Below are 15,797 nucleotides of genomic sequence, written 5' to 3' on the forward strand. Positions count from 1 at the left end.
AGGAATTACTGAAACATATAACTGCTTGTTTGCAAGTGGAATTTTTCCTGCTTGTAATGCTAATATTAAATACTATACTACGAAACTGTTATCTTAAAATAGATTTTTACGATGACCTTAAAATTTTCTTTCTTGCATGCAATTAAGAAAATTTTATCATTAATAAACGCAAATTTATGTGAAATTATGGAAAATATTATGCTTTTCGAGCTCAAATCAACTTGCAGTATATTCTATAATATATTGCATATTACTATTTTTTATTTTATTATTGTTATTAATTATTAATGAGAGATCGATTATTAATGAGAGATCGAAGACGAAGATATTAAAATAAACGGAATTAATAGTGTTTGAAAAAATGTATATATGTACAAATAGTCTTTTAATAGATAGTATTTTAATTAATAGAAACTATTTTAAGTGGCGACTGGATTCTTGCATACATCATATTTGATTGTATCTTATTACAATGCATTGATAAACTTACATATTATATGGCAAAAATGGAAAAAGGTAAATTAAATTTTTAATGTACAATATTTTCATTAACGAAAATATTAATAAAAGTCTTAGATATGAAAAGAAATCAAGACATTAGAAAAAGCTTTTGATGAAGGAAGAAAAGAATGCAACAAAAAAATAGTATCTAAATGAATACTTTGCGTAGACAGAAAAAGTTGCGAAGAAAATTAGACGAAACATTAAAGCAAAATGATAATGACATATGGAACATAAATATCGAAAGTGAAAGAATCAAGAAACAAAGCAATCAAATTCATTTTTCGCCCTATTATCTGATCGAATATGTCATGATTTTTGATAAATATCATGAGAATAAGATTCGATTGATAATCCAGTATGCCAATCATAAAGCACTATCATTATTGAGATACACATGTACAATATCATCTTTTGTGCACATTTATCTGCATATCTAGATTCTAATAAACTGCTGCATACATGATTAAGAATGATTTGTTGAAATAATAAAAAAAATCCTCGATTGACATTTCATAGATATTGCGATGTGCTTTGATGGCTATAATCATTTGTGATCGTAACTTTTATCCACGTGTAAAATATGAATCAATCAAAAAGCAAAAAGCTGACTGTATTTATCATACAAGTCAGCAGAATGGAATGCTGTTTTTTTCATATGTTAAACTAAAAATATAACAAACTAAAAATGTAACACATAAATTTTATTTTTTATGTGTTATATTTATATTTAGTTAAAAATAGAAATACAAAGTAGTAAGAACAAAAACTCAAAGTCTTATCTTAAGTGTTTAATGTTCATTTATGATTTAATTTACTTTTCTTTTTGTAATTATTATTAGAACTAGAAATGGGCATTAAATGCAGCAAAAAACCAATACTATTTAAATATTTATGAAAAATAACGGAAGAAATCATTTCCATTACTTTAAACAAAAGGAGTTTCATTAAATATAATAATAGATAATAATAATAATACTCTATTAAATTTTAATATTTTGATAAAATTGGACAACATATTTTATTATATTAATATATTATTATATTATGTAGATATATTATCATAATAAAAAAAAAATGATAAAAAGACAGGAAGAAGAGAATGATTTTATTCTCAACAGTGCCTTTAAAAACACCGGATACGATAATTGTAATACAAGGATGATGCGATATATTTTTCATGATTGAAAAGTACATTATCGATATGCATTGTAAAAGAGGCAAGATTTTTTTATAAGTAAAAACCGGCGAAAACAGGAATGAGACTCCGGCAGCAGAGCGTACGCATTAGTGCGCACGTACGCACGCTTTCGCGTGCGCGTGTGCGCACGCACAGACGTACGCACGCATTCACGTACGCACGCATGCGGTTCTCCTCGTTGCATATGTCATTACCTTTTGCGCGTCGCACAAATCCACACGAAACGACGAAGGCGGAGCTGAAGGTGGGGCCGAGAACGTAAGCGTAAGCATTCCGAAGAACAGAGAAAGGGAAGATGTGTTGAACGGAAGAAGCGGTAAAAGGGAGGACGGACGGAAAACCGGTGAAGCCGAGTGGGGAAAAGACTCAACAGATAAATATTATACGCGTAGCGTCCACGCCACTCCACGCTTCGTTAGTTCAAAGCGAGAGCCATCGGCGACGAGAGTTCGCTTCTTTTCTCTCTCTCTCTCTCTTCTTCCCGCAGAAGAAGAAACTGCGTTTCTACAGGACGTAACGGGACGTGATGACCTTATCGTCTTATCAACCGATCCTCTAACGAAAGCGGTCTTCTAGCTTGCAAATATCAACAAGAAGAAAAACGTGCTAACGAGAACTTATTGGCGATACAATCTCATCACCCTTTCATTTAACATTATTTAGCGTTGACCAACGTGGACCATGGATCTCGTTTACATACCAGAGCTGTTTACCTACGGATACTTGAGGAATCCGCAATACCACGACTACGAGCAGCCGTGGAACAGAGACTATTTCAAGTGCGATAGCAGTAAGTCTAGAACCTTCTTTTTACCTCGTTAATTATCATGATTTCAATAATAAATTTATATTTCATTCGATATTTGATGAGAAATCTTGACGGAATATTTTAACGGTGGAATGCAATAAATTCGTATTATGAAAAAACTTGTTTTCTTAGAATTAGATGACCTTAGAACGACTTATTAATTGATAACAAATTGCAAACGCAGTTCTAAAACAAGTAACAGTAAGCGATAAAGGAGGCCTTCTTATATTATATTTATATATTTGTTGCGATCAAGTTTCTTCGAATAAATGTATAGGTACATTTTTTTTTTCGCGAACCAGGCTATGTTCAGATTTCTATCAGAATGCCACGAGAGTCATTAAATGTTAAACAAGTGGTCTGTTTTCTATTCCTGCACTTGACTGTTCTAGAACTCTCTTTTTCGCTTTCGACAAATATCAAACGTATATGTATCTCATTTTAAGTTACAAAAGTGTACATTAGTTCAGCTATAAAAAACAGACCTAAGGATAAAATTGGGAGCATTCGAGTGGAAATTTGAACGCGCTCTAAGAGCATGTACCTTTTCCCTATGGAGCGGAAATATGAAGTGAAAATTTGTTCCATTAACGTAAGTGATAAAAATTTTTATATCAAGAGCTAATATATTAAAAATCCTTAAATGTCCAAATTTAAAATCCTTAAAGTTCAAAAAAGATTTGAAAATAACTGCACTTTTTAATTCAAGACAGAATTTCAAATTATAAACTATTAAAAATTATAAACTAATAAAAATTGAAGATTTGAAAATTAGTATTATGAAAAGTTTGATTGTACGTTATTCAAAACGTTCATAGACGAAGCTCACTTAAATTTATTGTGTACAAATTTTTTGTATTGGATAAGATTTCTCTTTCTTTCTCGACATACAATGATAACTTGTGAATATGTCGCAGATGTGCCGTGAAATTAATTAGCAATATTTACTCGTACTTTTGCAAGCAGAACACGCGACATTTTTTCAATATAAAAGATGTTGAAATACAATCTTACGAGCAATTAATTTGTTGATTCAATCAATAAAACTTTCCTTTTCCAATTTTTTTCTCACCTGTGCTGCTTTAAACATGAAATTGCCAAAATAAATCGTATGAGATAAACATCATTATATTTTTGGCCGGAAAAAATTATGAAGACTCAATTGGCAAGTTATCTCAAGATAATATTTCTTCGCGCCTTTCAGTGCAGAAAGACATATCTTATCTCTAATTTTATAATTCTGGAGTCTGGTATTTGGATACTCATCTGTTAATTAATTCATTGCATGAGTGTACAATTTCTTTATTTATTCATCTGAGTCCTCGAAATTCAGAAATCTTCAGATAGTTTACACATACTTGGACATTTCTTCTTTACCCGAGACTTGTCATTATCGGCTATTCGATATCCAGATCTCTTCAAGTATTTTCTTATTAAGTCGTTCTTATTAAGTCGTCACGCAAATAGGGAAAGTACTCCAAACAACATCGACATTACCTTACATGATCGATATAAGAAAAAAAAAACGAAAGAGAAAGTCTTATTTTATTGCCTTATTTTATTTTGAAATATTTTCTGGATAAAGCCTGATAATCCGCAAATTTTTTATTTAGTTTCTCCTTTTCTTGAAATACACGAGATGAATACTAAAATAACCACATATTGAGAGCATAATAATAAAATGGGATAATAAAGCAAGGCAATAAACTGACTAAAATAAAGCAGTCAAGGTAAGGCGAACTAAAGAAACTGCAGAAAAATTAGAGCGGCTGCATTCCGGAAGTTCTGGATGGAAATACTTTCATCGGATGTTGCGTGGAAATTGCAAGAAACTATAATTGTTTATACTCTTCGCGGTTGTTAGCCGCGTAGTTATGCAAACGTTACATTCGTCGTAATATAGGAGAGGGGAGGAAGATATTTGTTATTTGGATGAGAAAGTAATTGCACATAAATGCAGCGACAAAAAGTTATTACAATTTGCGAAAATTTTTCAAAATTAAAAATTATACGCTCACAAAAATGTTACAACTACTATTTTATGATAAGATTTGACATAGTTTCTTCCCTTTTTTTCTATCGTAACTATGAAAAAAAATTTTATTATAGTTACGATAAAAATCAGATACAAAGTAAATACAAAACTACTTAGAAAAGAGAAAAGTGTAATACTCTTTGAAATATAATGTGTAAAAAGTATTAAAAAATTATTGCAATTACAGATATCGAAAAAATATATAGTACACTTTTCATTATCAAGTATCGTCGATATTCGCCCAGTAGCGGCTATCGTGAAACAATTTGCGAACAAAGCTGTTTTGTATAATAGAGACATCATCATATTTTACGCCGCAAGATATATCAGTATAAGCAATATAAATAAATGCAATAACGGATAAAAGTTATAGAGATAAAAATCAAACGTTTTAGATAAAAATAATAATTTCATAAATAACTGTTGTAATGTACATATTCAAAAGTATTAAATTTATCAAAAGTATTTAAATTTATTGATATGTATATTATTATTAGTAAATCGCATAAATGTATATATAATAGAAATTTTCCGAAAAAAAAGTGGTTAATATTTATATATTAATATTATTACACAAATAAGTATACTTGATAAATTGCAAAAAAAAATCCTAGCGAATTTACGTCGCATTTTTATTAAATACGTCAGCTAGAATTGCGTACACCCAGATATTCTGTACCAGTCATATCTGTCAAGTAGATTAAAAAAAAAGTTGAATATGTGAGATGAAATACAATCACACATTGTATTATGTGCACTTTCCTTCTACTACGTGTCATTTTAAAATACTATCTGCATCAGTACCCTATTAATAAGTATATTCTCGTTAAAAAAAAAAAAAAAAAGCGTCAACGGCATGAATAAATAATGCAATACGATTCTCTTTATCATATATTACCATATATTAAATATTAAACTATAATCTAAATATACTTTGCATTGCTGCGGGAAAATAATACGTTATAATTACGTTATCACGAAAATCTACGCTTTTGATTTCTATTGGAACACATTCAGTAATATTTCTTTTATATGAGCTACTTACAATTCTTTTTTAGAACAAACTTCAAGAGATAATTTAAGCTAACAATAATTACATCGGCTATCGACTAAAAAAAAAAAATAAATTGTCTTTTTGTTTCGAAAAAGACACGTGCATAATCGTATATTTTTCATGCAAATCGACCTTGTTTACGTCGTCGTAACGAGATAAGAGTTACATAATTAGATAAATCAGTGGCACGAAATGTTTATTTCCAATTTTGCCTATCTCGATATTCTTCATTTCTTGCATCGTCTAATAATTATTGTGGCAATAATTATGGCAATAATATTTCGATATGCTTGTTTATTGCGTCTGGTATTAACAGTCCCGGTCTTAACGCGGATAAATAACAAAAAAAAAAAAATTCCACGTTATCGCATTTGAAAGATAAGTTGCAATATAACAGATTAAAAACAAATTTCTTTGATTTAATTCTTTGATTACTGAAATGTCAGATAGATTTTCTCTGAAAAATACTTTGAATTTTTATCACTCATAAATATTTTATTGAAACGCATTTATTATAAGAAAAAAGTGCATCGATAAAAAATTGATTACGTCGCGAAAACAATGCTCGAATTACTATTGTACACATGTTATCGGCACTACTATTACTGATTACATAAGAACTGTGATATTTGAAAAATAGCAAATTCTTCAGTAAAATTGAAATCATAATTTTTTTTACAAGAGTTTAAGAATTTAATTCAATACCGTCTAAGAAGAAAAGAATGTACCTCGAGATAGAGACATCGAACAATCCGCATTATCTTATTGTTTCAAGCGTCTGTCACGCGTATGTTATATTTCTGTGATACACATGTGCCTATTTTTAGCCAGACCAGTCTTTTAGACGGCCGCGCACTACATAATCCGAATCGCGTTTTAAGCGCAACAGCATCTCTCCTTATCAATCAGTGAATTGTTTTCAACATTCAATGCGGGGGATACTCAGCATTAATCATGTAAACCTTCAATTATGTTAATTGAACTTGGAGTAGAAGCTCTCTCATAAGAGATAAATTTTAAAACGCATATTCTAATTTTTCCAAATGGCTGAATGGCTGAATCGTTTCTATTAGATTAATCATCCGTTTAAGAGCATAATTGCAATTCGTCAGTATGTTTGCGATTAATTCCCAAGATTATTGTGCGTAATACGTTCTCGAGTGTCTTTGTGAGGTGAAATGACAGATTTCCGTGACTCATGAGCTAAGCTATAATCATCTGGCGCTACAAGTGAACGCGTTCAAGATTTTACGTCGGAATTTTTTGTTTTCGTTTTTCTTCAATTAACAATGAAGCTGTGACCGATTATATACTAGTATGTTTCGTTGACGCAAAATAGAAACTATAATTACATTCAACAAGCTAAGTAACTATATAAATAACGCATTATACGCAGTAATTAATGCATTTGCTGAAAATTTCGTTTGTTTATTTCTAATTATTTATTAGTGATAGCAAATCTTTCAGAAGTTTGTAAACGTACACATGCATAGCACGATTCAGTAAAGCAAAATGACTTTCATTTCAAATAAATAACGAAGAATTTGTCAATTTGTTTAATAATAAATGTATAATTTAAATTCCGTTAGTCGCTGTATTTTTTCAGTATGTTTTATAAAATATTATGAAATATACGTATTAATTGCAAAAGATTCACTCCATTTTGTATTCATTAGCATTGTATGATTATTTCAAGAGTTCGATATTTTGAATATAAAATAATTTCATTTTGCGAGGAAAATGTCGACAGTTGATATTTTCTTTGATTTAATTCTTTGATTACTGAAATGTCAGATAGATTTTCTCTGAAAAATACTTTGAATTTTTATCACTCATAAATTGTACATGTCGACTTATCGAGAAAAGTATCACGTCGTAAACATTCACGTTAGCAAACTTAGAACCGGTACCAAAGCATAAACAAACCGGTTTGACAGACAAGTTTTATATAACTTATAAAATGCGACATAAAATTTATATCGACAGAATGAAAATATTTTCAATTCCTATTACGTGTATTGAATATTTCAAAAAAGTGTGGCAGAAACATTTATCTCAATCAGAAAAAAGTTCCTTCTCTTCTTATTAGTCTTATTTCGCATTATTGTTTAGGAAAATCAGTGGAAAATCAACGAACCGTACAGCAGCAATCTAAAGAAAACTGTCACTTTTGCAAAGAAATGAAAAGAAGAAATCTGGCAGTTTACATTAGAAGTAAATCACGAAGCGATTCCTGTCACGAAGGAATTCAAGAAGAAGAGGAGAACGACGTAATGTACAATGAGAGAAAAATCATAAATGCCGACCGAAATAAGTCAGCGAAATCGTCATGCAGTGTAGAGAAATCATAGCCTCTTATTATTATACATAATGATCACAACAATAATATTAATTTTATATTAAGATAAGCATAACATGCAGATGTAAATACACATACACTGAAAAAAAAATCAACTTAATAAACACATTTAGTTGTTTGCAGATTTGATTAATTCAACAAATTTTATTTAATCGAATTCAACGTAGTCTGCTTAACAAATTGTTCAATTAAGCAAACTACGATTAAATTCAATTAAATAAAATTTATTGAATTAATCAAATCTGCAAACTACTAAATGTGTTTAGTTAGTTGAACAAATTTTTTTTCAGTGTATATAACGAAATTATGTTTTAGTTAATTATAAGCATATTTTAGGTTTATGACCATTAAGGAGGTTGTAAGACAAATGAAATATATTAAGAATTATTTGAAAAAATTACAGATTATTCTAAATTGCATTTAAAGGTAATACAAAAAAATTAAACATCTGGATTAAAAGTTATTTTAATAAAAAAATAATACTTTTAAATTTGTACTCTAATAGAAAATATATGAAAATGTACTATAAAATAATGATAAAAATCTCAATTTTTTTATATGAGTACTTTATGAATTCAAAAATATTTGTATAATATTTGTATAAAGTTAATATTGAAATGCAGACGCTAATTGCTTAGTAAATAAACAAAATATTTATTTGTTATAAACTAATTGGTGAATCTCAATGGAACTTCGCATAAGTCATTTTTAGTACTTAAAATATTTATATAAAAAAATTTAGATTTTTGTTACTATTTTTAAAATTTTTGTTCATTACAATAAAATATCAAATAAAATAAATAATCTATAAAAATGGTTGCTAAAAACAGACTGTTATGTTCATATGTATGTATGCAGTTTGTTCAAAACATAAATTTATATATATATATTTTATATATAACCTTACAACCTCTTTAAATGCTATGTTTCTGAAAATACAAAACGATAAAAAGAGAATCGATTTTTGAATTGTTTTGTATTTTACAGCATGTATATGCGCAACATAATTTTTAAAAATTATAGATGCATAAATTAAGTACTTAAATTGAAACAAACTAGATGCTATATTCTAAAGCAGGTAATATAAGTAAAATGAATTTCCGTTAATGAATAAGAAGATAGAGTTAAATTAAGATTTATACTGAAGTATTTGCGTAAACAGAAATATTTTATCATTACTACTTCATACATTCTTTCGGTTATACATTATGCAAGCATAAATTTGTTCAATATTGATCATACGCTAGTCATTTAATAAATAAATTTGCGTAATTGTAAATGTTAATACGCTTCTAAAAATATTAATCACTAAGACTGTTTATTATGACTGTTAAATTTTATAAATCGTATTGATGTTTGCACGAATTAGATTTATACTATTGAAAAAGTAAGAAAAGAGAAAATATTATTAACGCTTAATACACATCTTGGATCATTAGTGTCCTGTGCATTCTTTGATTAGATACAACAATTATATATAACAATTCGTATACAATTTATTATAAATATACGATTTTCTGAAGATGTAAAAATTGCTTAATGATTTTTATGTACTTGTAATTGATGAAAATTAATCCAGGACATGAGAGACCCATCGTGTGTAATAAGGATACCAAAAACTAATATGTGTTACAAGAGTTAAATCAATTGCAATTTTCGAATCAGTTGTTATCTTGTTTGAGATAATAAGAGAAAATATATCTAGAATTGTACGTTTTAGTGATTTTCATACAAAAAATTTAGTAAAATCAATGATGAAACTTCAGTAAAATTAATTCCAATAGAACTTTATAAATTAACTGCTTGATACATAAGACTGAATATATTCTTAGGATAAGTGTAAGCGAAATAAATTAATTTAAGTACATATTATTATTATTATACTAACACGATAAGTACTTAGTTCTGAAAAGTAAGATTTTAATTTTTTTTTATAGAGATGAGGAAATATATTGTAGGAGCCAGAATTAATTGATATGCTTTTTCTTTACTTGCAGTTATTTTACTTGTGATATAACAATTGTATCTTAAAATATGTATTTATATGTATTTTAGTTTGTATGATCAGACATAACAAATTACGTTGCTATCATAAGCGTTTTTACTTTCCATACTTGCATAATTTAAATAAAGTTATTCAATGACTCGTAAACATTAAGAAAAAAATTATTATAATATATAGTAATAATAATAATTTCAAGAATATACGTAGATGTCTATGTTTTCTTTCCCTTTCAGTAGAAAAATTATCATAGATTATTTAAATTTATTTATATTGGATACTATACAGAGCAGATTGCTATTTTATATAATCACAAAGTGCAGTAAAAAAGTATTAATATAATCTATAACAAATTAGAATAGATTATGTATGAATTATCGCGTAAAGTCTACATTTATTTTTTGATTTCTATTCGAAAATATTTTCAAGCTTTCAATTTTTTTAAAGAATGTGTTTATTGAATTTGCAGTAATTTTCATATTTCTGTTAATTCAAAATATACACAAATATAATAGTACTTACCTTTAATAGCCACGTCAATACTGATTCACGGTACGGCACAAAACCTTGTTTACGATTGTTTGTGTTCTCTGTGAGTGATGCAATTACTTTTCCCAAGGTAAGTAAAGACTTGTTAATAGATACACCTTCCTGTTGAACAAAGCGATATATATACAATATTATCAATTATTTAATGAATTTTGTGAATAAAATGTTATATCAGAAACTGACCCTTAATCTATCACCAGTTGCAGAAGTTTGACTCAATCTCTCACTACCAGCTAAGTCAACCAAATTAATTTTACTACGACGATCAGCATCAAGTGGCTCACAATTTAACTGGTTATCTATATGCGTCTGAGTTAATATAATACTGAAAATGCTATGAGACCGTGAGCTTTTCTCATTCATACCAGTTGCAGCCGTGGCTCTTTGCGAGTTTCCCACTTTAAGCCAAGTCTAAAAAGATTGCGTCAACAAAGAAATAAATATATATTTAAACAATCATAATCGTACGTGAAATTATAAAAGTACCTGTAAGTCTTTGTAGTTTTGCACACAATGCTGGCTCAAATCCACGACATAAGGTCCAAAAACAGGATGCTCCCTTACTTTAAGGGGAGCCTTCCTTGATCCATTATTAGTATTCGCCAACAGATCATGTATTTTTTCATTATATATTTCAAAATAGCTAATTTCCACGGTAGTCTCGATCTGTAGATTGTCACGTGCTCGTGTAAATATTTCCTGGCAAAATCTTGGTATGATACCGACTCTCTCATCAAATGGCGTCGCGTTTAATTGCACAGATTCTGTGCCCATTAAACTATAACTTTTTCCTGATCCCGTCTGTCCATACGCGAACAAGCAGACATTGTATCCCTCGAAAGCATTTTGTACTAAGGGCAACACCATATTGCGAAAGACAATCTCTTGATTGGCGTGACCAGGTGTAAGCGGATCATTGTATGAAACAAAGCAATGATCATACATAAAAGTGTGATGCGCAGATTCGCATTCCACAATAACATTCTGACCATTTCCTTCCACAATTGTAGTAATCTTTGGATCATTTAATTCTCTGAAATAACAAATATTATATGAGTAATGCTGTTTGCTAGCAAATATAGAATAACGATAGAAAATAAAAATAAATTAAGGGCAAAGAAAATCAAAACTTAAAATCTCCAAATCTTAATTAATATCTTATTGATAAAACAATTTTATCAATAATTTTATCAGTAAGAAACATTGTGTATAAATGTATTAGTTTTTCAAAAATTATAATTTAATATATGAATATTTCAATTTTAAATAATTAAAAAATGTACACATACAAATATAAAAATTTATTATATAATGGTTAATGTTATTTACTTGGAATTCAAGGGTCTGATGCGTATTCCAACTGTGAGATTGCTACTTTCACCATCATACATTGTCTGTTCTCCAACTATGTCATCAATTTTCTGGGATGGAGTTTCCAAGTGTACCACATTAAAACAATCTGGTGTGCTTTGCGATAAAGCATGATCGCTAAAGTAATGTTTCACAGGTGTCCTTGCAGTGGATAAAACATTGAATTTGGTATTGGCACTGGATGTATTTATTCTCGTTTGCTTAGGTGTATAAAATTGTATGGCAGGTGTTTTTTCATTGAACGATCCGCTAACAAATTTTGTTGTTTTAATTGGGGTCTTTACATTCCTTTCAATGGATGTGACATTACTAGATACATCTTCCTGTTTTGCTAGGTTTGTAAGTTTCAGACATAATTCTGTATTGGATTTATTTGGAGGTCCTAAGGTCTCTGCTATTTCAGGTTTTGATTCCTTCTGTATAGGACATTGCAATACTTTGTTTGTATTCTGTCCCTTTGAAGCTGATGATAAGGGAGGATATAAATTTTTTTTTCTGCAAATATAAAAGTCATTATTTTATTTTGATAAGTTATTTTATTTATATTTAACAAACTTAATAAGATTAAGACTGGATTATTCCATCTTTTGATAAATTTCAGCTCACTGTTTTACTCTTGTTCCCTTATGATCTCCTTATCTCCTCTTACTTTTTATTTATCTAACAAATAAATTATCATAGAGTTTATCTAAAAATAGAACAACCAGCCCTAAATGAAAAGAGAAAACGACAGATTTGAAAAAAAAATTTTTAATTTTAACTTATATCATTTTTTTAATGTAACTACATTTGTATATTTGATTTATATAGACATAAATAAAAATGGGAAAATATTTTATTTGAAAACAATGCATAGTTTACGCAGTATCCTCGATGACGTAAGATAACTTTTCATTCTCTCATCTTGCAAGTGACGGTTAAATAATATCAAGCAAACTTGATCTTACGTTTTTATCGCAGGGACCGTGTTTTCCTTGTTAGAACTCCTCGGCGAAGTCGAGAAGATAGCTTCGCAGTATCCGTGGCTAGAAGATTTCAAGTTCTGGTGAGACATTTCGGTAGAAATCGCAGAAAAAACTACTTAGTTCAGTAGTGAGATGATGCAAACAGAATTTAAACGGATTTGAGTTTTGTGACCTAACTTTACGAGGCACGGGATTCACAGCATAAAGTGTAAAAAATATACATAGACGCGACGTATGACGAGAATTCGTCCTCTCGCTGGAAAGCTAGGGCACAGTATAATTGTAGATATAAAGAGAGTGGCGTCAATGCATATGCCTAACGCTGATTGGTTCCGCCATTAAGTGTCTTTAGGGAAAGTTTATATGTAAGTGCTCGCTTATTGGTGTAGTCTTTTAGATCTCCAATCAGCATCATCATCATTTTAGATCTGGAAGAATACATCAATAGTAGCAAGCTATTGGTAACTGATGTAAAGTTAAAAACACAATGAAAAGCACAGGTGATAGAAACAGGAAATAACAAATTTTAACCTATCAGAAATCATATATTCTAGAATAAACGCTTTCTGATAGGTTGAAATCTTTTATTCCCTGTTCCTATTGCCTGTGTTTTTCATTGTTTTCGGCTTAATCCACCGAAGGAGTCCGTGAGGTCCATCACGTCCAAACTCCGAAGGTCAAACTGGTTGAAGCTTCGAAGATCGAAGGTGGCCGAAGGTTAGGTGGAATGGTGGCTGCTGGTAGTCGTAGTGGGATTAGGATTATTAGGAAGCAGTAGGGGTGAGTGAGGTTAGTTGGGTATACGTGGTTTATATGACGTATTTTGCTGGCAAAGCTGCCTTTGATTATATCTTGCCAGCACAGGCACGTATGTTCACGTCACATCAAGTGAACGCATCTCATTTGTGTCAACGAAATTACAAAGGAGATCACAATGACAGGGGATAACCGGGCCTCCATGCGCAGATGGATCTCGAGGATAATAGTCGCCACGTTCCTCGCGCTCATAATTTTGAATCTGCCGGCGATCTGCGAGGGCCATGACGGTCACAATCACGAGTCGCCGAGTTACAAGTATTCCAAAGAAGCCAATGAAATCTACTCAAATGAACATGAACATGAACATCAGCATCATCATCATAATGATCATGTTCACCAACATGATCATAAGCACTCTTATTCGACGCAAGCAAATACTTTACATAGGGATCACAGTAATATTATTTTAAGGGCCGTTGGATCGACCTTAATCATATCTGCTGCACCTTTCTTTATATTGTTCTTTGTGCCTCTGGATAATACTAAACAACGCGAGTCACTGCTCAAGATATTGCTGAGTTTTGCATCCGGTGGCCTACTGGGTGATGCATTTCTTCATTTGATTCCACATGCAATGATTCCTCATTCGCATGAATGTTCAGAATCGCATTCACATTCTCATTCCCATAGTCACCATGATGAATCAGGACTTCACAAACATGATATATCTGTTGGTTTGTGTATATTGTTAGGAATGACAGTGTTTCTAATGGTAGAGAAAGCAGTACGTATTGTTAAAGGTGATCATAGTCATTCACATGTCCATCATGATTCTCAAGATAAAAAAGATAATTTGTTAGAGAAGAAAAAGGAAAAGAAGGAAGAGAAGAAAAATAACGATAAAACGGTTTTCAATGCACACAAAGCACCTGAAAGTGATATCAAGATTGCTGGTTATTTGAACTTGGTGGCAGACTTTTTGCATAATTTTACAGATGGTCTAGCTATAGGAGCTAGTTACATGGCTGGAAATAATATTGGTTACGTAACGACATTCACGATACTATTACATGAGATTCCACATGAAATCGGTGATTTTGCCATTCTGATACAAAGTGGATACAGTAAAAGAAAGGTAAAGTATAAACAGATACAACATTATTATCTATGTTTGCTTGAGAAAAGTCACTCGATCAAATTATACAAAATATGAAATGCAGTCAAAGATTCTTATAATTGTGACCTATAAAGTTCAACATGTGCAAAAAATTTACCATTTTAAAAGTTTTCTTGTTTTACTGTTTTAAAAGTTTTATCATTTTGTTCATATGTGTAGGCTATGATGTTGCAGTTGACTACTGCTATAGGAGCTTTATTAGGAACTTTCGTTTCTTTATTAGCAGATGGAATGGGTAAGAAACATGTAATAGCAACATTTAAATAGACATCAGATTTTAGCTTATATTCATTTAATTTTGTCTTTGTGTTGTAGGTGATTTTGCAACAAGATGGATTCTTCCCTTCACAGCAGGAGGTTTTATTTACATTGCAACTGTTTCTGTAATACCAGAACTTTTAACTGCCACTAAACTTTGGCAATCAATTATGGAGATATCTGCACTTCTTTTTGGAGTATATATGATGGTTCTTATAGCAGACTACGAATAAGAAATACATTAGCTATAGGATAATTTATTTTGTTATACTATTTTCATTCTTCATTTCATTCTTGCTCATTAAAGCTTTGAAAATATTATTGGATAAATAGTAGCGCAGAAAAGAAATTTGTTTTTAATGCAATTAACTAATGAAATTGCATTTATGTCTCAGTGAAGAACAAGATTATGAAATGAACAGAATTGTAAAAACAATGTATAACAAAAAAAAGATTTACAACAGTTATTATTTTTACATTAAGAAAAAAATCTCAGTGATTTTGTGAAATATAAAATATTTAAAAATCATTACGATTTATGTACTACATTATGATATTATTTAATATAGTTAAATAGTGTTTGATAATATATATATATTTTGTTATAAAGAGTAATGATTTCATATTTGCACAATTTGTTCCTATACATTTTTTTATTATATTCAATATGTTTTTTTTAGTTTGCATATGAGACTATATTTGATAAATAGTTTGTTAGAAATTATATTCCAAATTTATTATTATAAAGATATGTCTGA

General features: G+C 29.9%; 3 protein-coding genes across 4 annotated transcripts in view; 2 read left to right on the forward strand and 1 right to left on the reverse strand.

The window, feature by feature from the left end:
• The window catches only part of LOC108685725 (kinesin-like protein KIF14), an 18,697-nt gene extending 5,704 nt beyond the window's left edge, over positions 1-12,993 (reverse strand). The window contains exons 1-5 of the mRNA XM_018190676.1: positions 12,828-12,993; positions 11,839-12,375; positions 10,996-11,542; positions 10,693-10,920; positions 10,483-10,611 (exon numbers count right to left, since the gene is read on the reverse strand). Coding sequence (XP_018046165.1) covers positions 10,483-10,611; positions 10,693-10,920; positions 10,996-11,542; positions 11,839-12,375; positions 12,828-12,934 — 1,548 coding nt within the window. The 5' untranslated portion in view covers positions 12,935-12,993. The remainder of the gene's footprint in view (positions 1-10,482; positions 10,612-10,692; positions 10,921-10,995; positions 11,543-11,838; positions 12,376-12,827) is intronic.
• LOC108685726 lies at positions 2,000-8,056 on the forward strand. The gene is made up of 2 exons (XM_018190677.1): positions 2,000-2,492; positions 7,712-8,056. The coding sequence occupies exons 1-2, from the start codon at positions 2,384-2,386 to the stop codon at positions 7,948-7,950; spliced, it is 348 nt and encodes a 115-aa protein (XP_018046166.1). The 5' UTR covers positions 2,000-2,383; the 3' UTR covers positions 7,951-8,056.
• A 509-nt stretch (positions 12,994-13,502) lies between the features above and the next one.
• LOC108685619 (protein catecholamines up) lies at positions 13,503-15,376 on the forward strand. Of its 2 annotated transcripts, XM_018190494.1 has the most exons (4): positions 13,503-13,634; positions 13,710-14,739; positions 14,941-15,016; positions 15,097-15,376. In XM_018190494.1, the coding sequence occupies exons 2-4, from the start codon at positions 13,780-13,782 to the stop codon at positions 15,270-15,272; spliced, it is 1,212 nt and encodes a 403-aa protein (XP_018045983.1). In that variant the 5' UTR covers positions 13,503-13,634; positions 13,710-13,779; the 3' UTR covers positions 15,273-15,376. The 2 variants fall into 2 exon arrangements, with proteins under 2 accessions (XP_018045983.1, XP_018045982.1); XM_018190493.1 differs by having other exon boundaries at positions 13,503-14,739.
• The last annotated feature ends 421 nt before the right edge of the window (positions 15,377-15,797 follow it).

This window comes from Atta colombica, unplaced genomic scaffold (genome assembly GCF_001594045.1).
Source record: "Atta colombica isolate Treedump-2 unplaced genomic scaffold, Acol1.0 scaffold155, whole genome shotgun sequence".
In the NCBI taxonomy this organism is placed as follows: domain Eukaryota; kingdom Metazoa; phylum Arthropoda; class Insecta; order Hymenoptera; family Formicidae; genus Atta; species Atta colombica.

What these genes read in the sequence shown, in the direction of transcription:
- LOC108685619 (XM_018190493.1), top strand. Translation starts at nt 13,780, where the DNA reads ATGACAGGGGATAACCGGGCCTCCATGCGCAGATGGATCTCGAGGATA. An exon ending in GTGGATACAGTAAAAGAAAG is followed by an intron (nt 14,740 to 14,940) that starts GTAAAGTATAAA and finishes TCATATGTGTAG; the next exon opens with GCTATGATGTTGCAGTTGAC. An exon ending in TTTATTAGCAGATGGAATGG is followed by an intron (nt 15,017 to 15,096) that starts GTAAGAAACATG and finishes TTTGTGTTGTAG; the next exon opens with GTGATTTTGCAACAAGATGG.
- LOC108685726 (XM_018190677.1), top strand. Translation starts at nt 2,384, where the DNA reads ATGGATCTCGTTTACATACCAGAGCTGTTTACCTACGGATACTTGAGG. An exon ending in CTATTTCAAGTGCGATAGCA is followed by an intron (nt 2,493 to 7,711) that starts GTAAGTCTAGAA and finishes ATTATTGTTTAG; the next exon opens with GAAAATCAGTGGAAAATCAA.